At 63.2% G+C, this 18,659-nt stretch overlaps 1 protein-coding gene across 6 annotated transcripts in view; it reads left to right on the top strand.

The window, feature by feature from the left end:
• The first annotated feature begins 4,415 nt into the window (after positions 1-4,415).
• MACF1 (microtubule actin crosslinking factor 1) overlaps positions 4,416-18,659 on the top strand; it is a 135,974-nt gene continuing 121,730 nt past the window's right edge. For 5 of the 6 annotated variants that reach the window (XM_053964510.1, XM_053964516.1, XM_053964518.1 and 2 more), the window contains exon 1: positions 4,416-4,650. In XM_053964510.1, the coding sequence (XP_053820485.1) occupies positions 4,431-4,650 (220 nt within the window). In that variant the 5' untranslated portion in view covers positions 4,416-4,430. Of the gene's footprint in view, positions 4,651-9,911; positions 10,041-18,659 lie in introns of those variants that run through there. The other variant, XM_053964511.1, reaches the window with a different exon arrangement.

Consider the following 18,659-nt stretch of genomic DNA (forward strand, 5'->3'; position numbering starts at 1 on the left):
ACAGCCAGGAGGATCCATTTGCTCCAGTTAAAAGCTCTGTCAGGAATTTCACCAATAAAGGGAATAATCAAAGACGTGATGAAAACAATCAAATTTATGGAGAGATTAAAATAAAAACACATCCCAGCTCTGCTGGGAGGAGACCGAGGCCGAGGCTCTGGCTGAGCAGCAGGGATCGAAAATGGATCGTGACCGAGTTCCCCTGGGCAAAGGGATTTGGAGCATCCTCAGCTCCACAGTGTGGTTCACCACGAAGCCTGAACAGGATCCATATCCAGCCTGTAGTAGTTCCAAATGTATATTTTTCTCTTTGCCTTTTTTGTCGCTTTTTTGGCACGGGGTGATGCCACGTCCCAGCTGGGTGGGAGGCACCGGGGCTGGGATGGGGTGGGAATTCTCCGTGGGGAGCTGCTTCTGCCATGGACACTGGCTGGGCAGGAGCCAGTGAGGGCAGAGCACCATCCCTGCCCCCAGCCCCTCATTCCCATTTTCCTACAACCCTTAGCTCGCAGGAGTGGGAGTTGGGCTGAGCCCCCACCTCCTGCAGCTCCCACAGCCCTGCATGTGCTGTGCATCGTCTGCAGCTCTTCTCTGCCTTGGAGAGGGGGAACAAACAACTCTCAGGAGATGAATAATTTATCAAAAGTCAAGGGAAAAGGCAGATTTCAGCCCTGGGCTTGGGCAGAGTTTTTAATGAGGGAGAGGGGACAGTTCTTGGGGCAGAGTCGGGTTCTGGCTGATTTGCACCAGGAGACATCTCCCTGCATCCCTGTGGATGTCCGAGGTCTCGGCACTCGGGGTCCCAGGGGTCCCCTCAATCCTGCTGAGCAGCACAGGAACAGGGAAATGAAATGATTTAGGGAGAGCCTGCCTCCCCCTTCCTCCCAAAATAACGACTCCCTGTCTCCACGTAGGCAAAACAATGCACGATCCTAACCCAGATTCGCAGCACAAATAATCCAGCGCCTCCCGGCGCTGCGAGGGATTTCGGGAAGCGCGTTCCGGGTGTGAGATCCACGCGGGCTGGAACCGGCGCCGTCTCCCAGCCGCCCGCACTCCTCCGGGATTCAGCACGGCTGGAATTGGCTGGGTTTGCTCCCAGAGCACCGTGAGGGAGGAGGCTGGAGCCCGGCTGGTGACACACGGGGTGACAAAGGCGCCTGGTGACACACGGGGTGACAAAGGCACGCGTCACCCCGCAGCCGGCACCGGACTTCCCGCAGCCGGGCGGGCCGTGAACTCTGCGTGCTGTCCCGAGGGCGAGCGGTGCCCGGTCACCAAGGCGGGCAGCAGGGGTGACCGAGGGTGTCACGGCAACACCCCGGCGTGTGCCCGGGGCCGGGCCGGCCGTGGCCGCGCTCTCGGGGCCGGCAGCGCTGCAGACACGCGGCTGAGCCGCCCAACCCGTCCGGGAGCTTTGGGAACGGCGCTGCGGCAGCGTCTGGCTCTCCAGGCGCTTCCCTCCTCCCAGCGCCTCTGGGGCTGCCGGCTCTGCCGGGATGAGCCTTCCCTGCTCCACAGCTCTCACGGGTTTTGGGGTCCCCTGTAATGATGGGAACCACAGCCCCCCGCCTGAGTGCGTTTATCCATCAGTGTCCATTACGGACCTGACCGCACGCTCCAAGGGCGTGCACAGTGTCAGGGTGGCACCAGGGTGATGGCCCTGTCACTGTTACCTTGTCATTGGGGTGGTGGGACTGGTGCCAGCCCACAAGCACACCCTTTTCCAGTGCACCCTTTACTCTGCCCGCAGTTCCCCAGCACCAGTCTGGCCTGGCTGCAGCCCAAGAGGGTTCCCAGGTCCCAGAACTCACAGCCTCATTCCCAGCTGGACCTCGTGTCTTCGAGGCCTTGCCCCTGCATCTGTGGGGTCACCCCACTGGTGTGTCCACACCCGGGCAGGTTTTGGCCAAGTGCTTCCTCCACATCCCTGCATCCCAGCGGGCAGGGCCGCAGGGCAACACGTGCTCCTCTCCAGCCACATCCCAAGCTGCGTCCAAGAGCAGGTGTCACCACACCCCACGCCGCGTGTCCTGCACCGCGTCCCACCCCGTCGCTGGAAGCGCTCAGGAAAACACGCACCGGGGAAGCAGAGGTGTTGGGATGAGATCTGAAAACCGGCGGGGGAGAGCTGCCCACGGGGCTCTCGGGTGCGCCGAGACCCCGGGGGGACCGGGGCGCCGGGCTTGGCCGGGCCGCGTGCGGCGCCGCGGGAGCAGCCGCGCTGGCCCGGGGCCGTGGCACGGAGCTGCTGCTGCTCGTTGGATGCCGCCGTCGGTGCGGGGCGGCTGGATCTGCCGTCAGCCGGAGCGGTTTAGCCTGCTTCCCTCCTGCCAGGCGGCTGGGGCTGTCCTGCAGCTCCGCCACCCCTTCGGGCTGCTCCTGGTGTCCCTGCCCGCGCCGCGGCTGGCGCTGGGACACATTCGGCTGCGGCTGGGATGCCCGGCTGCCCCGCAGGTGAGGCGCTGGGCAGCTCACGGCTCTCCCAGCGCGGCCCTCCGCACCTTCCCGAGCCTGTGCCCCGCACCCTGCTCGTGTCCCCCGCGATGCGCCGCGGCTGCGGCTGCTGGCCCCGATCCCCGATCGATGGGTGCTCTAATTACCCTGGGCCTGGGGCGATCCGGAGGATGACGATGGAACGGGGATGCTGCGAGGATGCCGGGGGGGGGCTCTGTGGGGTGCGGGGAGCTGCTGGGTGGTTCGGGGGGACCCCCTGTGAAATGGGGGTGCAGGGCGGGGAGGCAGCAGGCGTTGGGGCGCCCGAGGGGGAGCACGGGCAGGTTGGAGGGCGCAGGCTGGGAACCCCGAGGGGGTTGCCCGGGGCCGGCCCGGGGGTGCCCGGGGTGGAGGTGCCGGTTGTGCTGGCGCAGGGGCGGGCGGCGGGGCCGGTCCCGGGGCTGCGCGGGGCGGGAGGCGGCCGGGACCCCCCCGCCGCTCCCCGCCGCCCGGTGGGCAGGGCCGGGCCGGGCCGGGGGAGGCGCCGCGGCGGCGGGAGCGCACGGCGGGGCCGGGAGCGGCCGGACCGGGAGCGCACGGCGGGGCCGGGCCGGCACCGGAGCGCCGCGTCCTGCCCGCGCCGAGTCGGTACCGGAGCGCCGGCGGGGGGTGAGCGGAGCCGGGGCTGCGGGCAGGGGGCTGCGCACCGGGGAGGGACCGGGGAACGGCGACGGATGGAGCGGGGATGGGCCGGGGATGGAGCGGGGAAGCGCAGGGTCAGAGCGGGAGATGAGCGGGGGATGGAGCGGGAAGGGCAGGACACGGGGATGCAGCGGGGATGGAGCGCGGAAGGGCGGCGGATGGGGATGGGAATGGACCGGGAAAAGGAGGCAGCAGCCGCCGGGGGTGGGCTGGAGCTGCGGGCACCGGAGAGTGCCGGGAGGAAGGGTAGGACCAGGTGGGAGCAGGACCCGGGGGGGCCACACCGGCCCCGTGTGCCCCCGCAGAGCCGTGCCCGCACCCCGCTGCCTCCTGCACCTGCTGCCCCCCCCCGCCCGTGCTGCAAACCCGGGTCCAACCCCCGCAGCCCCCGGCCCTGCCGCTCCCTGGGCACCGAACCGCGCCCGGCCCCGCAGCCCCCCCAGCCCCACACCCGTGGGTCCCCCAAAAGCAGGGCGCGGGCTGAGCCCCTCGGGGCTACCGGGGGAGCCGCGGTTTTGGGCCGCGATTCATTTTTTTGCAGCTTTTCAATGGGGGGTGAATGACTCATGGAATCCTTTCTCCGTTTCTTTCAATGTTTTTTTGGGTCTCTTTGTTCCTGTTTTGCTGATTAAATGATGGGAATAAGGAAAGGCTCGGCGTGATGGAGGCGGCTCCTGCGCCGCGGCATATCGGTTGTAGGAGTCTCAGGCATTTTTCCTGGCCGTGCTAGAGGACACAATGAGATTTATTTTAAATATGTCTCATGCAAGGTGCTTATTTGCCCAGCGTGTGTACGCGGCACAGCTCACTCCCGGCGTGCTCCAGAAAGCCCTACCATCTTCCTCTGCCATGATTAATAAGATTTTTAAAGCCATCCCCGTTCTCAGAGGGGAAAAACCTGCAGGTACAAAGGGCAGAGCCGAGCTGATGCTCCTTCTTGCGCTGAGCACAAAGAAATCGAGCCCAAAAGGTTGGACTTGGCTTTGTGGGAGTGAGCTCAGGGATGCCAGTGTGAGCTTTGCTGGTAGAGGGGCAGCCGTGCCACTGTCCCCATCCCTGGGAACCCCAGCAAGGGGGAAACTGAGGCAGCATTCAGAACCTCCAGGAGGGCTGATTCACCTGGCCGAGTGGGCAGAGACACTCATGGTGGACGATCCCTTCTCCACCACCCGCAGCACCTGTGGCGGGGAGGGCCCCGCGGCCGGCGGCCCGGTGTCACGCGCTGTTTGCTCCTTCTCCAGGGTGCTGCTGCCCGCGGGGACGTCCCGTCACTCCTGCCCGTGCCCTGGGCCATGTCGTCCTCCGACGAGGAGACCCTCAGTGAGCGCTCGTGCCGGAGCGAGCGGTCGTGCCGGAGTGAGCGCTCCTACCGCAGCGAGCGCTCGGGCAGCCTCTCCCCCTGCCCCCCCGGGGACACCTTGCCCTGGAATTTACCCCTCCATGAGCAGAGGAAGAGGAAGAGTCAGGATTCGGTGCTGGACCCGGCCGAGAGGGCTGTCGTCAGGGTCGCAGGTAAGGCAGCGCCTTGTTGGTTCCCCCCCGGGGGTTCCCGGGGCTCCCCCGCGGTGACTGAGATGCTCTTGGGGTCACCTCTGTGCCCCACTGCTCCTCAGGGAGCCTGGGGAGAGAAGGGGAGGGATGGATGTGGCTCTGGTGGCCGAGGAGCAGGGTGGTGGTTTGTCTCTGCCATGGCTTTGTCCTCTCCAGGCTCGCCCCGGGCTGTTCATCCCTTCAGCACTGGGGTTAAGGGATGATTGGGCACCTCCAGCTCGCGGGTTGGGTGACATTAAAACGTTTAATTAAGGACTGAATGGCTCCTTGGTGGAACAATGCCCTCGGCTGAACTCCGGGGAGGAATTTGCCCGGGGAGGTTTGGGATTCCCGCCCGGCTGATGGAGCTGGGGCTGCTCCTTTGTGGTGTCCATCAGCAGCTCCATCGCTGGGGTCATCGGGACGTGCTGGTGTCCCCGTGTGCAGGGGACAGTGCCCCGTGTGTCCCTTTGCCTGCTGTGCTGCTGACCCAGTCACAGCTCAGGGGAAGGAGCAGGGCTGGGAAGCAGAAACAAAGACAGGGACGGACCCACCTTGGCCGACGGCTCCTGGTCCAAGCGCCGCTCTGGGGACCCGCTCCAGGATGGCTGGGGAGGGAGGATGGCGGAATCTGCTCAGGGTGGTGCCTCCAGGCACCAGAGCTGGGATTGGATTCTTCACTGGGGCCAAATGGCCATCAAGGGCTTTGATCTGTGTCTGTCCACATCTCCCGGCGCTCCGGGCGCCTTTGATCTTCTCCAGCTGGAGCAAACGGGGATTTGGGAATCGGGGCCGTGCTGAGGGACCCCTGCTGAGCCCTGGCCAGGCTGTTCCTGGCTGTTGCTCCAAGAGGAAGCCGGGGCTGGGCTTTAATCTCACTGGTGGGGGTGGGCACAAGGGTGACAAGCCCCTGAGGTGCCCACTCTGCCCAAACCAGTCAGTGCCCAAAAAGCCCCTTTGCTGGGCTCCCACCCTGTGGGGACACAGACTGGGAGCACTGGGGAGCAGGGACACACCTGGCACAGGGGCAGGTGCCACCAGCTCAGGGGTGACTGTGGGGTGCTGCTCCCTCTCTCCCTGCCTGCCCCATGGCACGGGGGTGCGTGGGGATCCGGCCGTGCCACGGTGCCGCCATGCCAGCCCTGGAATCTTGGGGCTGGAAGAACCAGTTGATTCAAATGATGGTTCTTGAGAATGCACGGCTGGAGCTGGGATAGGCAAATGTGCAGGGTGCGGCTGGCCCTGCCCCAGATCCCAAATCCCAAATCCCTGGGGCTGGGAGATGGAGGGGTACCGGGATCCTGCCATATTAACTGCTTCTCATGGACCCGCTCTGACCCAAAATCCCCATCCTCCCACATGCAAGGGATGGATTCTGCCAAGGCCCAGCCGTTCCCCAGCTCCATTTCTGCCCGGGATGCCGAGTGCTTGTCGTCACCCGGCTGGATCCAGCCCGTGATGAAAGGCAGGGGGATGTCACAAAATTCAGTCTCATGCAGATTGCCCATTAAAAATAACTCGGGAGGTGCAGTGAGACAGTGCTGAGCTGGGGAAAAAAAAAAAAAAAAAAAGAAGAGTTCTGAGACAGTTTTGTGTCACCAAGTTTGAAAATGAGCTGAAATATTGATTCAGGTCCTTGCATTATTCAGCGGGAATGTCTGCGGGGCGCTGGCTGCCCCAGTGCCTCTTCCCACTGGGATCAGGCTTGGGACCAGGGATGGTGGCCTGAGGAGTGTGCCCTGGGGGACCTGGCACCTCTCAGTGAGGTGAGGGGAGGGCGATGGGGGCTTGGCTTTTTGGGAACCCCAGGAAGGGGCACCAGGGCCTGGGGATGGAGCCTGGGCATCATTTCGTGCTGGGGAGCCCCACCCTTGTGCCACCATGGACCTTGTGGAGATGACACAGACAGAGTGGCACCTTTGTGTGTTTGGGGGGACACGGGGATCTTGGTTTTGAGGGGACTCAGAGATCTGGGGGGGGCCTCTTCCTCCTCACTCTCCATGGGGTCCAGCAGTCTCTGCATCTCTTCTGGCCATCAGAGCCAAGGAAAGGAGGACACAGCCCAGAGAGGGCCTGTGGGGGGCTGGGACACGCTGGCCCAGGTCTCCAGGCAGCTCTGGAGCCGTTCCCTGCTTTTCTGGCATCTCCTGGGAAGGCAGCGGTGGGAGGGGAGGGGGGAGCAGGACGTGGAGGGTCAGAGTGTGACCCTTGGCCCTGCCTTGCTGTGCCTCGCTCCAGGCGCTTGGCAGAGGGTGAGGGTGGGCGGGGTGGCTGCTTTTGGGGGAAAAAAAAAGGGCTCTTTCATCCTAAATCTGCCTGCACTTGGTGCTGCCAGGGCCGTGCTGGGGTGCTGCTGGGGCAGGAGGGGCCGGGGCACTCGGGGGTGCCAGGGGTGAGCGGGCAGGAGTGATGGACGAGGCGTCGCGGGGGCTTTCCAAGGGCTCTTTGAAAAGGTTCCTGGGAGTCCTTTGTCACCCGGGCGCGTCACCCGCGCCGCTGGCAGAGCCGGCGCTGGCTGCGGGAGGGAGCTGTGCTTCATCCCCGGGGACACGGGAACAAACCCCCTTGTTCTCCGCTGCCTTGGGAGCAGCGAAGCCGCCGGCTCGGGGCAGATTCCGAGCAGCGCTCCCGCTGCTGCCCGAGGAGGAATCGCTGAGTGCCAGCTGGCCGGCACAGATTTCCCTTTCCCTGGGAACGCGTTTTTTGGGTCAGAGCGATGTGGCGAGCGCAGGCACCTCTGCAGGGCTCTGCGCCGGGCGGCTCCGCGGGCAGAGCCGGGGGAGCTGCGCCCCTGGGGCCGTTCCCAGGGGATTCTCTGGCCATTCCCAGTGGGATGCTCCTCTGAGGATGCGTGCCTGGCATCGCCGGGCACAAAGGCCCTGCCCACGAGGTCGCCGCGATCGAAACCCTCCTCCCCACAGAGGCTCTGCCGGGGATGCAGCCGGGCACCCGCGCTCTGTGCCACGTTAATTACTTTTCCTAATTAAGGCGCCAAGCTGAAAGGGAGATGCCTCCAAAACCGGGATGAGGGGGGTGATTTGTGTAACCCCCACCCCAGGCCGGGGGCTGCGGGGGGAGGAGGAGGAGGATGGAGGTGCTGCCCCTGGTCCCTCTTCATTCCCTGGAGGGATGTGGGGTGCGGCCCCCCCCACCCTGAGGGGGCTCGGGGGTCCCTGGGTGACGGTGGGGACACACAGGGTGTCTGTCTGAGCGGGATGGGGCTTTTCTCGTTGCCATGGTTACCCAGCCGGGCCCTCCAGTTGCCATGGGAACGGCGCATCGGGGTGAAAAAGCAACATCTTGAGATGGCCAAAAAAGGGCCGGGATTTGCCCCGGGCGGGGGGCTGGGACCTGCCGGGGCCATGGTGAGGGGGTGTCCTGTGGGCTCAGCGGGGTCTGGGTGGGTGTTGGGGGGACCGGGGTGTCCCCTGGCCTGGGGACAGCCACTCTCGTGCCCCTGTAGGAGCTGTTTCCACGGGAGGTTTTGCTCCGTCAGCTCAGCTGGGATTTGGGGGGGCTGAGTGGGGTTTCTGTGGCTATGGGAGCGCCAGGCTCCCCTGAGCCCCCATTTCCCAAACCCGGCGGGGCTTGGCTCTGCCCCACTGTTCCCCTTTCCATCCCCTGCAAAGTCCCCCAGCTGATTCTCAGGGCCCCCTTTTTCCTGCCCGTTCCTCACCAGCTGGTGCTGAGGGGTCCCCACTCCCCCCGGCTCCTCCAGGCAGTGCAAGGTGTCACCCCTGGTGTCAGTCCCGCTGTCACCCCTCTGTGTCACCCTCTGGTGTCACTGCCTGTGTCAGTCACCCTCCCGTGTTGTCCCCTATGTCACTCCCAGTGTCACCCCCTGGTGTTAGTGTCACCTCCAGTATCACTTCCAGTGTCACCCCCCCAGCGTCACACACAGTGTCACCCCCTGGTGTCGTTCCTGGTATCACAGCCATTGTCACCACAGTGTCACCCCGGTGTCACCCCCAGTGTAATCCCCGGTGTCACCACCGTGTCACCCCCAGTATAATCCCCCATGTCACCCCAGTGTCACCCCCAGTGTAATCCTCGATGTCACCCCGGTGTCACCCCCAGTGTAATCCCCGATGTCACCCCGATGTCGCCCCAGTGTCACCCCCAGTGTAATCCCCGGTGTCACCCTCGTATCACCACTGTGTCATCCCCAGTGTAATCCCCGATGTCACCCCGGTGTCACCCCCAGTGTAATCCCCGATGTCACCCCGATGTCATCCCCAGTGTAATCCCCGATGTCACCCCGATGTCACCCCGGTGTCACCCCCAGTGTAATCCCCGATGTCACCCCGGTGTCACCCCCAGTGTAATCCCCGATGTCACCCCGGTGTCACCCCCGTTGTCCCCCCGGCGCTACCCCGAGCGGCCGCCAGGGGTCGCGGCGGGCCCGGGGCGGGCACCAGAGGGCGGGGCCAAATCAGGGGTGTGGCCTCAACGGGGGCGGAGCAAACACAGCCAGGTGGGCGGGGCCTGTCCAGACGGCCGTCACCATGGGCGTGTCCATGATAATTCCGAACTCTGGGGCGTGTCCAGGGGCGCGTCCCCACCCACGGCAGTGTCCCCACCCACGGCAGTGTCCCCACCCACGGCAGTGTCCCCACCCACGGGCGGTTACCGGGCCGGTGTTTGGGGGGGGGGGGTCCCGGGAGCCATGAGCGGGTTTAGGGGCGTGTCCCTGTCGGTGGGCACGACCCAAGGGCGTGTCCCTCCGGTGGGCGAGTCCCGGGGTAACGGGCGTGTCCCGTGTCAGTGGGCGGATCCCCGGGGGCGTGTCCCGGTGGCGAGGGGCGTGTCCCGGTGGTGAGGGACAGGTCCCCGGGGCGGGTCCCGGTGGCGAGGGGCGTGTCCCGGTGGCGAGTGGCGTGTCTCGGTGGCGAGGGGCGGATTCCGGGGGCGTGTCCCGGTGGCGAGGGGCGGGTCCCCGGGGCGGGTCCCGGTGGCGAGGGGCGTGTCCCAGTGGCGAGGGGCGTGTCCCCGGGGCGGGTCCCGGTGGCGAGGGGCGTGTCCCCGGGGCGGGTCCCGGTGGCTAGGGGCGGGTCCCCGGGGCGGGTCCCGGTGGCGAGGGGCGGGTCGCCGGGGCGGGTCGGTGGCGGGGGGCGGGTCCCCGGGGCGTGTCCCGGTGGCGAGGGGCGTGTCCCGGTGGCTAGGGGCGGGTTCTCGGGGCGGGCCGGTGCCGGGCGCGGCGCGGCGGAAGCGGCCCCGGCACAGACGGGCCCTGGCCGCGCCGCCGGCAGCTGCGCCCAGCCCGGGCACAAAGGCCGCCATGGCCGGGTACGTGCCGGGGCTGCTCCCGGCCAACCGCAGCCAGGAGAAGGAGTTCGTGCAGGCCTACGAGGACGTGCTGGAGCGCTACAAAGGTACCGCGCCCGCCGGGGCCCGAGGCCGGGCCTGGAGCGCGCCGGGGCCGCCCCGCGGGGCTCAACCGGAGCCTTCCCGGAGCCTTCCCGGAGCCTTTCGGGTGTTTTCTCGGTGTTTTCTCGGTGCCCGCGGATGCTCGGGGTGGATGCTCGGGGGCAGCATCCTCGGGGAGCGCGGTGTCCCCGCGTGGGGTGTCCTGATCCGAGTGTCCCCAGCGTGGGGACAGCGTCTGAGCGTCCCCTGCGTGGGGTGTCCCGGGTTCCTGCGTGGGCTGTGCGGGGGAGCTCCGTCCCTGCGTGGGGTTCCTGGGTGCCGCGGCTCCTGCGTGGGCTCAGCATCCCTGCGTGGGGTGCCCGAGGGATGAGCGACGCTGCTGTCCCCAGCGTGGGATGTCTGGGGGCTCTCGGCAGCCCTGCGTGAGCGTCCCCCGGCCCCTGGGTAGGGCTTTCCCAGAGTTTTGGGGTCCCCGTGTCCCTTCCGTGGGGTGCCCAGCATCCCAGCCGCTCGGAGCAGCACGGCATCCCTCCTCCCTGTGCCCTCACCCGCGGTGCCACCAGGGCTGTGGGGACCCATCCGTGTCCCCCGCAGCCCCCCCCGCGGCCGGGGTCCCTGTTTGAGCCCTGGGGATGAGGGGCCGGGGTGCTGCCGGTGCCGGTACCGGCAGTGAGTGTGCAGTTTTGATGTCAGCGCCTCGTCCCCGGCAGCTGTGTGTGCGTTCCCATTCTTCTCCTTGTTATTATTATTTTTTATTTCCCTCCTCCCCGCTGCAGAGCTAGGCTTGTCCTGGAGCCCAGATTCCAGCCCCACAGGGCTCCCAGTGCTCCGTTTTATAAGTTTAGCAGCCAAGTCTCTTTAAAATGCGGATGGCCCGGCCGAGAGGAGCCAGGCACTGTTTGTTTCCTTTTCCTTTTTTTTTCCTGCGGAAAAAGGGGAATAATGGATTCCCTGGCTCCCTGATTCAGGGGGTGCCGCTCCAACATCCCAGAGGTGGGAGAGACGCGCAGCCTCCGCAGGGAGCAGGGAATGAAACCTCCTCGGGTGCCTTGGAAAGGCACTGGGAACCGTGACTTGGGCTTGTCCGAGTACTTGACAAACTTTTTTATTAATAAAGAGCTGCTTTGATGTAGTTGGGTTCAGCGTGGAGACGCTGGCGTGGAAGGAGCTGCTGTTTGCATCGGGTTTGCTTTGTTCCACAAAAAAAAAAAAGGAAATTCCAGGGCCTGTAATGCACTTGGTCCAGCTGGAGCACCCCTGGCACCTGGGCTCCCCTTGCCCGCTCCCTGCTCTGGCTGTTGGTGCCTTCCATGAGCAATTGGGTTTTTCTGGGAAGGAGTTTTTCTAGGGAATACCTGGTTTTTGCACTGGGATATGGTAGAAAGCTGGGTAACTTGGAAATACCCTGCTGGGTGTTGTCGGAGCTTGTTTGTGGTGTAGGGGAAATGAGTGTTTATACCCCATGAAAGCTTTCCTTTGCTTTTGACCCCTTCCCAGCCCCCCCACCCCTCCTGGGGCATCCCACCAGCGCTGCAAGGGCTGGGTGGGAGCCCCAGTTTGGGTTGTTTGAGTTTGAGTTGGTGGATGTGTTTTCTCTTCCCTGTTATTCCCCACTGCAGCTCCTGTAAACCACTTGGTTTTTCCTGTCCAGAACAAGTTTTCCACTGGCTCATCCCCTCCCCCTCTTAATCCTGCAAAAACAGAGTTTTCACTGAAATGTGACTGCTCAGGGCCCAGTGGGGAGACCTGCAGTGTTCTTGTGCTGGCCACGTCCAGGACCTGCCACGTCCAGGACCCGGCACTGCCAGCACCGGCAGCAAGGAGGGCAAGGAGGACACTTGGCACTGCCAGAGCCAGGATTGCAAATGCATTTCTCTAAGTCAGCACCACTAAATACCCTAAAAAAATCCCAATTTGTGCAGCGAGGCCTCCGCTGCGGAGCGAGCCGGGACAGGTCCGGAGGGAAGGAGAGCGGCGGCACGGGAAGGATCCCAGAGCAGGCTGCGAGTCCTGAATCTCCCTGGTGAGCAGGAGTGAAGCAGCTGGCAGATCCCCGTGATTCCTTTCTTTCTAAGAACACCCACCCTCGGCAGCGGGGTGCCGGGGAGCTGTGCCGCAGCGCTGCGGCGCTGGGGCTCGCCGGGACGCTCCCGATCCCGGGCCTGCCCGGGGGAGGACGTCTGCATCAGCGCTGCGGGGGCACCCACCTGCTGTGCCCTGCTCCCGAGGGGGTGGCTTCAACCAGAGGATGGGGCTAAAAGTGGGCATTTTGGGGGTGGTGGCTCGGGTGACGTCTCAGCGCTTCGTGGCTCTCGCTTCCTTCAGCCGCCGCCGTCCTCGGGGTTGTCCCGTCTGGAGAGAACCCCACACCTGCAGCTGGGAGGTCCCCAGTGCCACCACCTTCACCTGTGTGGCCCAGTTGGAAGCCAGCAGGCCAGCTCCCCGCAGGGATTCCAGCCCCTCTTGCCTCATCCCTGGATGGCGGCGCATGCCGGGACCTGCTGCCGCGGATCCCGGCGGGAATGACGGCATCGGCGCGGGGGGTGATGCTGATGGTGGATGGAGCTTTTTGGACACCTCTCTGTCGGGCTAGGAGCCTGACTCTGTCACCCTGAGCGGGGCCCAGCAGCTGAGGCCTCTCTCCATTCCCATGGCAGTCTCCTGTCGCATTTTGGGGGTGCTGACCCTCGCTGTCCCCTTGGAAAATCAGGAGCCAGCACGTGGAAATCGTGGCCCTGTGCTGAGCAGCCCCCGGCAGCTCAAGGGTGCCGGCAGCTCTGCCAAGCTCAGAACACAGGTCATGCTTCCCCTGCTCTCGGTGCTGTAAACATTAACTAATCAATCCTGCTGAAATCCTTTCTTTCTCATAATTAACTGGGTTTTTTTGGGGGATTGGGGGTAGAAAACCTGGAGCTGTGGCATCTCAAAAGCTTTTCCCCCGCTCCCGGTGCTGTCTGTGCCTGCTCCGTGGTGCCCGGCACGTGGCCTGGCTTGTTTGGACTGGGACAGCACAAGGTGGTTTTGTCACCTTGGTTGAGTAAACTGCCGTCAGTTAGGGAAGGAACAACCTCCCAAGGACTGGAGAAGACCCTGGGGTGGGCAGGAGAGGTGGGGGACCCTTGTATAAATCAACCAGGATTCATTCCAGTTGGGACTGGAGCCTTCCTGGTGGTGCGTGGCATTCTTGGCCATGCCCATCTCTGAAGAACCTGTTTTTTTCCCCACTTGTGGCTGTTGTTGTGCCACAATAAATGCACCTGGAGGCGTCTGAGGACTTGGAGGTGCCTCGTTCCTTGAGCCAAGCAGCTCTCCCAGCATGCAGCCGCCTCCCGATGCAGGGGATTGCTGGGGGATGCATCCCACGAGGATAAACATCGCTCCTGGCTGGTGCTGAGTGGGCTGCACGAGGCCTCTGTGGCCTGTGAGATCACTGCTGGGGCTGGTGCCGTGGTGGTGACTCCTCGCTGGGGGAGAGGAAGCCCTTCTTCCTCTTCATCCCTCGGGAGGAGGGTTGGCCAAGTTCCACTTTTGGAGTGGAGAGTCCCTGGCTGGGGCAAGTGTGGGGGGGAAGCTGGGCTGGAAGCCGTGGGATTTTCCATCATTGGGTGAGTAACCCTGATTTTTGGGGGGAGTCATTGGCTTCTCTGGCATGGGGGGGTGGGGACCAGAGGCAAAAGGGGGGCTCAGGAAGGTGGCAGGAGCCTGGGGCAGCCCTGGGTGTCCGAGGTGGAGCCCCAGCACTGGGTGCAAGGAGCTGTTTTGCTCGGTTTGTTTTGGCCAGCGGGGAAATGGGGCTGGTGGTGTTGCAGGTGACAGGTGACAGCATCCACCCTACCTGGCTTTCTGCGTGGAGTCACCCCCATGCCAAGGCCCAGCGGTGCCTCCGGGGCTGGGATTGCCTGGCAGAGAGGCGTGTGCCTCCCCCCATGCCGCCGGCATCCCAGGCATCAGCGGAAGCCGCGGCTGGCGTTGTCCTGGTGCCCTGCACATGAACCAGAACGGTGGCTGAGCCCTGCTCTCGCAGCTCCTGCGGCTGTTGGCTGCTTCTCCTCCTTTCCATGTGAGAAGATCCCCTGGGAGGGCAGGGGGTGGGTGCGAGGTGGCCTCACCCCCGGTACCTCGCTGGCACTGACACCGGGACGTGACCGGGGCTGTGCCGGAAGGCTTTGATCTCCTCTCAGCAGCCTTTGGAAAGGGCTGGGGCTGTTCTCTGCCTGCTCTCCTCAGCTCTGCATTCCCGTGGAGCCTTTTCCTTCCCGGCTCAAGCTCCGGGGCGAGACTGGAGTCTTTGACCTCCGTCTGCTGGGTCTGAGCCAACCTCCTTTCTAGGCTCGTCTCGCTTGTGTCAGCTAAGTTTAGACTGCTCTGGACATTCTGGCTGATGCCAGTGGCAAGGAACCTCCCAGAGGGAAGTAAAACAAGAGGTTTTATTTAAATTTAAAGTGTCTTAACACCATTGTTTGAATACCCGGGTGATAAGTGCCTTTTTTATGGGTCTGAAAGGGATAAATCCAGGCTGTGGGAGCAGCAGGGTGCTGCAGGTTCCAGTTCCTCCTGTCTTACTGCAGGGAGAGGCTGTGCTGGAGCTCGGGGTGGCTGTCAAGGAGCTGGTCCATGCTGGGATCTCTGGATCCAGCTCCCTCCTCCTGCTCAGAGGGGCTGTGAACCCTGCCTGGACCTTGGGCTCAGCCTGGCTGGCTCCTGCACGGGGCAGTGTTTCTCTGCCGGCTGCAGCAGGAGGGCCGGGACAGCCGTGGGGTGGCAGGGAGATGCTCGGAGCAGCTGGGAAGCAGCGCAGGGTGGAAGGGACCCTATTCCCTGAGCTCCAACAATCCAGCCCATCCCAACCCTCTCCGTGGCTCTGCCGTGCCCAGGGCGTTGCTGCCGTGGAAGCTCCGTGCTGTGGCCGGATCTTAGCAACGCCAGCTGAGTTTTCCAGGCAGGTGAGGTAATCGCTGCCCTGGGGAGAGGCGGTGCAGGGCTGCTGGCACACCTGGGATGGGGCCGGGCGTGGGGGACACAGCGGGGAGCCCTGATTGCTGGGGCTGGTCACCCGTGCTGTGCCCCCCGGCAGTGGGTGAGCCCTCCCAGGTCCATGGGCAGGACCAGCAAACCGGCTCCTCTCCACGCCCCTGATTGCTCACACCTTTATCCCATCTCATCCCATCGGAGGCTGCGGGTGGGGTGGGAACCAGCAGAGCCGGTGCTGGGAGGTGGTGGAGGCGGGAGCTGATCTCCCCAGCACGCCCCTCATCCCTGCTGGATGCTGTCTTTGGGATCTGCCTTTCCTTCCAGATGCTCTTTCTCCCGGGAAACTCCAGATTTAACCTCCCAGTATGGCCCAGTCTGGGGGGTCTGGGGGTGTTCAAACATCCTCCAGCTCGGAGAGGGAAACTGCCAAGGAAATTCCCTGCACGGAGGATGCTTGTGTTAATAAGCTGGGGAGTTTCACTTCCAAGCTCTTGTCGTGGGGTTTTGTGTGTCTGGATGGATCTCACCCGGCTGGGGGGCCGGGGAGGGGGATCCTCCAGCCTCAGCTTCCCGTGGGGATGTGTGGTGGGGCGGGAGGCTGAGTGATCAGATTTGCTGTGTATTTGGCCCTGGACAGGGTAAAATGAGTCCTGGGATGGGATCTGTGTGTCCTGCTCCTGGGTCAGATAAGCTCAGGGATTCCTGGAAGAGGTGGGGGGAAGTGGGAGGGGGGCTGTTGGGCAAGATGGTTTGGGAGATTCCGGGTGAGAAGCAGGATGCTGATCCCAGCAGGACGGGCTGCAGCTCCCTGTGACCCTTCAGAGCACAGCCTGGCTCTGTGGCTCCCAGCAGAGGTGGGACAGGTCTGGCTGCAGAGCCTGTGCTGGTCCCTGCAGCCATGCCTGGAGTGTCCCTTTGTCACCCTCTGTTTATCAGTGCTCTGAGCCAGCGAGCTCCGGGCGCTGGGAGGCCACAATTGTGTTTATTTTGTTGTTTTCCTGTGCGTGACAAGCCTGCATTTCCATTTTTCATTTCCTGTTGAGCCCTGTTTCCCTCTGCTGAGTCCCAACGTGCCCTGCCTGCCCTCCTTTGCTCAGATGAGCGGTTTTTTTTTAATGATGCTGGGGAAGCTTTTCCAGCCTCCCACAGGTGATGAGTGCTGTGTTTTGCACCTCTGCAGCACCTGCGTGGGCTGTTTTCTCTCCCAGCTTCTGTTTTGCTCACCTTGAGCTCTGCTGGGAGCCTTTTCCCCTTCCTCAAGCTCTGCTGGGACCCCTGCCCAGGTCGGGGGCGTAATCCTGGCATGGCCGGGATTGAAACCAGCTCCTTCTCCAAATCTCTTGCCCTGCCCTTGCTCCCCTCAGCCATCCACCCCACTCCTGCACAGCCACGGAGCTGTGCCTTGATCCCAATGGGATTTTTGTGTCCTATCAGGGTGGGACTTGTCTTGGTTTTTATTAATCATTATTCGGGTCCATTGCAGCCCTACAGAAATGCTTTTGCCAGCAGCTTATTTTTCCCTGCAGGAAACTGTATACAAGGGCTCCCCTGGCTGGGAGATTCCAGCTGACCTTGGGCAGTTTTGCTCCTGGTAAATCCTGTGAGAGCGGCTCCTTTCCATGGGCAGTGGGGTCGGGATGTCTTCCCAGCCTGGTGGTCCCGCTCTGCCCCGCCAGCTAATGAGCGTTAATTAGTGCACCACCCCTCTGCTCCCGGCGTGTTCAGTTGACATGGTGATGTTGGGGACAGCTGGTGTGGCCCTGTGACCCCGCTGGGGGCTCGCCAGGGCGGTGACGGTGCAGCCTTAAAGCTGTCCCTAAATAAATCCACCCTGCACCCCAGGCGTGTCCAGGATCACACCTCCATTCCCTGCCTCTGGCAACAACCTTGGCATGGCTCGAGCAGCCCCATCCCCGCTCCTGGGGCTGGTGGGGTGTCCCGGCATCCCCCCAGCTCCGGGGTGACAGCGCTGGGGACAGCCATGGGTGGCACACGAGGTTTCAGTGCAGGCGCCTCCAGACGCTGCTGCCCGTGGGGATATTTCATCCTGGCCGGCTGTTTGGGATGCCTCTCGTTCCTGCTGGGAGGGCAGTTGCCGTGCCGGGAGATCTGGGATTCCTGGATGTTGCTGGAGCTGGGGGCTGCCCTGACTCCCCCCCCCCAGTCTCAGTGCGCTGATGGAGCCAGCTGGAGCGATCCTCCCTCCTCCAGGAATTCCTGGCGTTCCCGGCAGAGGGGAGAGGAGCTGCGATGCTTGGGGAAGGGATCTGGTGGCGTCAGACCCGCTTCCCTTTAACCCCCTCGGCACGGGAGGAGGGGAGTGTCCTTCTCCCCATCCAGGCAGGGTTTGGGGGAGCTCAGGCTGAATCCCCCCCGTCTCCCTCCTGCTGCTGTCATTTTGGAGCAGCAGTGCCTGCTTGCCGTGTCCAGTGGCCATCCTGCTGGGGTCTGGGCTCTCCCCTTTGCCAGGAAGGAGAGGATGGAGATAAATAAGGATTTCTCTGTCCCCCCGTGGTGGGCTCAGCTCTCTGTGCCTGTTTGGGCATGTTGGAGGGGGAAGGACCTGATGTCCCCTCATGTCCCCTCCATGGGGCTGTTCCCACCCTTCCTTCTCACAGCCCCTTTGTCAGCAAGGATCAGGATTTTTTTTTTCCTTCCCTTTTTTTTTTTCTTCCTTTAGAGGAAAATTCCATTGTGCTATTTTTAATGGTGACAACTCGGCTTCTCCCAACAACTTTTATTCTGCTGCCGGCGGGCACGGGGGGATGGCTGGGAATGGCCCTGTGATGCCAGGGATGCAGAGGGGCACCAGGCACCTCCAGCTCCTAAATCCAGGCTCTCCATGTGGCTGGATGAGCTCCTGGATCAGCTGGGATGAACGGATGTCACCTCCATCCCACCAGAGCCCCGGGGTGCAGAGGGTGCTGGGGTAACCAGGCTATGGAGAAGGCACCTCACCACTGCCCCCCTTTCCAAGTGGGAGCTCCCAGAGGGATTTTTGGCTCCCTGCTTCCCAGCTGTCAGGGGCACAAGCAGCAACTGGCCTGCTGGGTTTGCTCTGCTCACCATGCAAAGTGATACCCCCGCTGTGTGTCTGTCCCTGGAGAAGTGTCTGTCTGTCCTGGAGCCGTGGAGGAGGCGGACACAGGGTTGTTTCCATGAGTGTTTTGTTTGTGTTAATGTTTTTGTGGATAATTTGCCGTGGGATGGGGGTTGCTCTGGGGATGCATCTCAACACACCGTGAAGTAGCCAGGGATTCATGTGCCCGTGGATGAGGGGAATCTCCTTGCTACCCTGAGTTTCAGGCAGCTTCCCCCCTGGTTTTTGGGGGAAGATTTGTCTCATGCAGCACATCCTTGCTCTATTTCTCTCCCATTCCTCTGGCAAAGCTCAAATGCTGTGTGGGAGCCCAGGCAGGATGATCCTACACCGTGTGGTGGGTCTTGCTCAATCTGCTGGGATCTTTCCAGAGAAGGAATGGGGAGAGCAGGATCTACCTCCATGGCAGCACGTTTCAACACTACTGATGATGATTATATTATTGTAATTATCATTGTCGTTATTGCCTTTATTATTTGATTTAACAGAAGTCCTGGTCCGTGCCTGGTGGACACCTGTCCTGCTGAAGGGCAGCAATGAGCAGGTCAGGCAC

Source organism: Vidua chalybeata, chromosome 25 (assembly GCF_026979565.1).
Source record: "Vidua chalybeata isolate OUT-0048 chromosome 25, bVidCha1 merged haplotype, whole genome shotgun sequence".
Classification (NCBI taxonomy): Eukaryota; Metazoa; Chordata; class Aves; order Passeriformes; family Viduidae; genus Vidua; species Vidua chalybeata.